Here is a 6,000-nt window from a genome sequence, read left to right on the forward strand (position 1 = left end):
CGTAATCTAGATCAACCCCATCAAAAAATAATAAATCATCATTATTTAACTGATTTACATTAGTACTACTCAAGTTACAATTTTCTAGAGGGGTCACCGCTATCGGTGTTTCACATCGGATTACACATTGATTCGAAACAAACAGTGTCCCAAAATCAAAAAACTTTGACAGCTCTGAATTCTTTAATCTGTCCCCTGACCCCCCCGCAAGATAATAAATACATAGGTTTATGTTGAGCGCAATCATGAGTTCCTTTACTACGGAAAAATCCGTAAACAAACAAGTCCAAAATATCAGCATTGCATACACAGTGCTCCAAGAGTAAAATGTCATTACCTTCAAACACAGGAAGGGCACGTACTACTGCATTGCGTCTCTCCGAGCCCCGATGTCCCACACCCTGTAATTCCATTATGGCTTTCCAGGCGCTGAAAACTCGGATACTTGTTGATACCGCGAACCACTTCTTGCAAATAGATCTCATCAATCATATTGAGTTCTTCAGTAGGACAGAAGAAATCCATCTAAAATAAACAAGAGAGAACAATCCTTTTGAGTTATCTTTCACGCTTTGGTAATAATGTTAAAAACTAATCATTTATTATGAAGGACCAGTTAAATATTAAGTGTAACAAAAAACAGTAAAAAATTTTCAATCTACAGTGAAAACGTTGTATAAAGGAAAGCTCAATTACTTATTTTCAAATTTCATTTATATATTAATCATATAAGTAAAACAGAAAGACAGAAATCACAATAGTTAATGCAGAAAACTGACTAGAGTTTTTATTTTAAAAAAGCTCTCTCGAACTGTTCAATAATACTGAATAAAATTGAGTGCGACAACGAAACCACTCAAAATTTTCAAACTGTAGTTAAGTAATGTATAAAGAAAGGCTGAATTACTTATTTTCAAGCTATAGTTATAAAATAATCATCTAAGTAAAACAGAAAGACAGCAGTTAACTTATTTTACGTCTGTAGAAGATTAACCAGAGTTTAAAAAAGGTTTCTCGCACTGATCAATAATACTGGTTACAAACAAGCCAAGGAAGAGTGCAAAATGGTATGATTTTTTCTCTTAAATATTCAATAATATATCAAATATAAAATACACGCCTCTTAATCTATAGTTAGTCTCTAAAAAAACAGCAAAATGGCGCGCCCCGTCGGTACAATGGCCGCTCAACAGACAGTAAGCTAGTAGCTTCTCCTTAGAACTTAATTCTTTTTCTCTTACTGCAGGGCTGACTAAGATTCCAGCAGGGACTAGTACACTGTAATATAATAATAATAATATTGAATGTAAAAATCTTGACTTGTTAAAAAATTCTTTTGCAATATTTTTATTTTAAAAAATTGATTGAAAGCAGTAGTTTAACACGTAGACGAAACTCGTATTTGATCTATCACGTGTGACGACGCAAAGGTAAATGGTATCACAACCAAATAAATAGTAATTATATCACCTGGTTTCATTATTCCCGACAAATTCTTGCATATTTCCGTAACTGCTGATAGCTAGCGCACCCTGGTATCATTCTTTGGAACTAATCAGTTTACTTCTAATTGTAACAGGCGTTAGGTGTACGTTTCTACTGTCTCTCGTTTTTTCATTTCTGTTCTGGTGAATAAACACTTTCTATGCAATATACACTTGTTTTATATTACATGCAATTATTATAAATAAATGCGTAAATGATTATTTAAATCAGTTATCCAGATTTGATAATAAGAGGGGATTGCGCTCAGTACGGTTGGGGTGCCCGCTACTATCAACAAACACTAAGTCTCTAATGTAAGTGTCTTCTGCGGGAAAAGTTCCCACATTCGCACCGCTTAATCCTTCGTCCCGGAAAGAGTATCTATTTATTGCGACTTTTATAGGAAAAGTCCTAAGTTGAAATAACAGGGAAAGTACTTATACCATAAATCGTTTCGTGCAGTACTGGGGACACGTTAAAAAACAATACAATACCACGTATCGTTCGCGCTTCTACCGTAGGAAACCGCATCTGTTTAGCTTAAAGACAAGCATTCAAAACCTAAATTAAGTCCGGTATAGTACTGCAAGCAACCGCGTATCAGTCCTGTTAAAACTTGTGTGCATTCCGTAAGCTTTTCTCGGGGTTTCTCAGTCTATTATTTCTCAAGCAGTGCAACTTAATACCGACTAATCTTCTTATTATATCGAAACAAGTTTCTCTAACAAGGTAGGCTTCCACCATAAGTTAAATTTGACCAAAAAAATTTCCTGGAGTTTTATCCTGTTCTCCCATCCCACCTTTTTTCAACGCTAGTATCTTATTACCATTTAATCGTTTTATTATTATCAAAAAAGTTTCTTTTAAGTATACCCATCGACTTTTCCCCAAAGCTCCCCAGTTTTCTCTGACATTCCCATCTCACCATTTTTCAACAAAAGTACCTTATAACCAACTAATCTTATTTGCAGCCGATAAATGTACGTTTCTCCAAGAAGTTTTATATTATACACTATGTTAGTCACTGTTGGCTTTCTCTCTGTTCTCCCGTTTCCTCTCCCGCTTTTCATCATTCTATTATTGCAATAGCCTAAACCCTTCTTAATCCTTTTCATACAAAATCACATTAAAATAATAAAGCATAAAAAGAAAGAAAGAAAGGAACTTACGTATGACTTCTGAGATAATAAACTTGAAACAGAAAAATCACCAAACACACACAGGGTATAAACACGCTGATATCATAAGAGAAGGATGAGGGCTATGGATCAAGGGTATTTTATGTATTTTATTTAGGAAAGTGGGTGGGCATTACTTAAATTTTTCTCTGCATAGATGATTTCAAATATTGCATTCGGTGGAAATGTATTTTATTTTATATATTATGAAGGCATCAAGCTTCATTTACTCTCTATGTACAACATCAAACTTATAACTGAAATTCGGAAAAAGCGTTTCGTATGGAAATTTCTCAAGATGTGATCTACAACTTAGTTCAGTAATATTGCAAACATTGTGTTGAACTTTCTACATAGTTATTAAATGCTGTCTCTCAAATCTTTGATTTTCATCTGACATTCGTTAAAATTTTCTCTGCGTGTACAGCATCAACTTCTAACTGTACTTGATAAATTATATTTTATGAGTTTTTGTTTAATGTATATACAATCTGGAATTTTATTTTTTATGTATTGCAGCTAAAATTCTGTTGATAGTATCATTTTTACCGTAATTTGTAGTTAACACTTTTTGTCTGTAGTAATAGGCAACGTTGATAGTTAATTATTAGAGTAACCGTGACATTAAATCCCTTCAGGTTCTCATGCAGAGGGGTAAGGGTAAGTTATCTGGTGTTTAGAGGCTAACGCTCACCAGGGTAGCAGATGACATTCACATATATTCACCTTAACCAAGAGGGAAATGTGCCACCAGTGCACGCATCAGATGTCATTCCATCTGTAACGTCATATTCAACACACACACACTCACTTTTCAAAAAAGCAAGCTTCCTTCTAAGTTCCGTTTGTCTGCAATGTTCGGCATTGAAGGAAGTGCGTAGTCTAAGCTCAGCGTTCGAGTATATATTATTATACACACGATACATTTACTATGGCCATAAAATGTTCTGAATTTGCAAAATCAAATGATCCAATTCAATAAACAAATGAATGAATAAATAAATGTTCCTCCACTCCAGCTCCCGTGTTCGATCCTGTTGGATTCTCTTCCTCCTCCTCCTCCTTCCTCCGCTCCAGCTCCCGGGATCGATTCTAATTCTCATTAAATAATCAGGAACCATTCTTTACATGGGCTATAGGGACCATTCTTTACAGGGGCTATAAGAAATTCATTGGGGGCCATTCTTTACAAGGAATATAGGGACAATTCTTTACAGGGGCTATAAGAAATTCATTGGGGGCCATTCTTTACAAGGAATATAGGAACAATTCTTTACAGGGGTATAAGAAATTCATTATGGTGCATTCTTTACCAGGAATATAGGGACCATTCTTAGCAGGGGCTACAAGACCTATTCTTAACAAGGGAACAGGGACCATTACATATGCAGGGAACCAATAGATAGGGTCCTGAGCAGTGCAGGGCTATAAAAAATCCATTGGAGAACATTTTTTACTGGGACTATAAGAAATTCATTGGGGGAAATTTTTACAAGAGTCAGGGGCTTCAATGACCATTCATTACAAGGGAAATGCAACCATTTTGAAAATTCTCGCCAATACATCAGCAGGAACACTCTTTTCACAACCAAAGGTTCATGGAACCATTATCATTATATGGTCACACAACAATCTTCGAGAAAACCATTTCAGGGGCCTGGGAGACCATGCACCATGGGCCCTACACAGGGACACTCTTCAGGGACTATCCATTGGGGCCATGCGACTGCGTGAACACAACAACCATCAAGAGTCACAAAACGTTATTCAACCTTTTCCACGAAACCGTTTAGAAATCATGACTCACTTTCCACTCACATCTAGTCATTCTCTCAGACTCTTTCTCTACACTCTTAACTAATTAAGAAAAGCGTTAGTCGAAATGTCGGCTTCGATTTGTTTACATTCTACTAACATAACTACTGAAAAGTGATCTCTCAAATTCACAAAATAAAAACACTCACTTGATGAGTTTTCCAGTAGCAGTTTAAAAATTAAAGGATACAATCAACATTTACAATTCTGAACTGCAGCCAGAAACTGGTTTTCTAATATTTATCTAATCTTGAAATTATTGAAAATTTTGGCACCTTAATTCAGAATTTACTGAAAAACAACGTTAACAACGTCTTTAGCAAACCTAATAGAATGCGTTCTTAAACAATTTTATCAGTGTCCTATACTCTGTCGATACTCAATCAACTAATTTTTGACGTTGAATTACGTTATTTTTCATAACGAAGGGATTCATGAGGTGGATCCATTATCTATTTCCCACACACGAGAGAGATTGCCTATAAAATTTAGTTTTCAGGAAATTAACTACAACAGGAGATTAACTACTAGGATATCAATTAAAACTTACCCTCTCTAAAACAGGAAATTTATGTTCTCCCAACGACATTTCATGTTACTATACGAAAATTTGTAAACTTCGCCAAACAAAAGAATCATATGCCAGAAAAACTAAAACGAAACCTTTATGCGATTAACTACTGACTGTTTAAGCATCCAAAATAGACTCGATCTATTTAACTATTACATTTCGCCAGTATCAGGAAATCAGAATACGAATTTCAACTTTATAAAATTTTGTATATACTGTATATGTTTCTTTCAGCTTGTGTTTGTGCTTGTGTTTATGTATTCATACCTGTATTTACGAGTATATATAATTTTCGATAGTAAAGAATTTACTTTTTTCTTTTACAGAAAAATTCACCAACCTTCTTCAAATTTTGATGGAAGTTGTACCTCCTGAGAAAGACTAACACAAATATATTTACTCCGAAATCTTTAACCTTTTCAGCAATCACTGACAATCAAAACTAAAGCAAATGAAGTATATATAATTTCTAAATATTAATATGCACTAAAATGTTCACTGTGCATCCTATCAAAGAAAATCGCTTTTTTGTCAATACACGTAAAAAATATTGGGATGTAATCGTTTCTTTGAGTAACAAAATGATTTTCTACTTGTTTAGTAATTGTACATTTCGTTACCAGATCATTGAATTTTACAATTTTTAGTTTAATAAATAATTGGATTTTAGTTTGTTATTCAGTTACTTTACTATATTTCACTTATTAGTGGTAACAAGTGGCAACAATCCCTTATTTTATTATTAATTTTATTTACTACATTAATGTTTCAACCTCATAATCCTGTAACTCAACCATAAAGGTTTAAGCAAATTTAAATTTATATGAACAATTACACTCTCACTAACTACAGTTTAACATTCTTAGTGATTTTACCTAGGGTTTACTAAGAAAGTGTTAATGAAACTAATATTAATCATATACTGCTCTTATATTTTCCTGCCCAATGATT

General features: G+C 34.0%; 1 protein-coding gene across 4 annotated transcripts in view; it reads left to right on the forward strand.

The window, feature by feature from the left end:
* LOC145673792 (b(0,+)-type amino acid transporter 1-like) overlaps nt 1-5,718 on the forward strand; it is a 715,231-nt gene extending 709,513 nt beyond the window's left edge. For all 4 annotated transcript variants that reach the window (XM_081743553.1, XM_081743550.1, XM_081743552.1 and 1 more), the window contains one exon: nt 5,376-5,718. In XM_081743553.1, coding sequence (XP_081599679.1) covers nt 5,376-5,434 — 59 coding nt within the window. In that variant the 3' untranslated portion in view covers nt 5,435-5,718. The remainder of the gene's footprint in view (nt 1-5,375) is intronic.
* The last annotated feature ends 282 nt before the right edge of the window (nt 5,719-6,000 follow it).

This window comes from Thermobia domestica, chromosome 17 (genome assembly GCF_964235325.1).
Source record: "Thermobia domestica chromosome 17, izTheDome1.hap1.1, whole genome shotgun sequence".
In the NCBI taxonomy this organism is placed as follows: Eukaryota; Metazoa; Arthropoda; class Insecta; order Zygentoma; family Lepismatidae; genus Thermobia; species Thermobia domestica.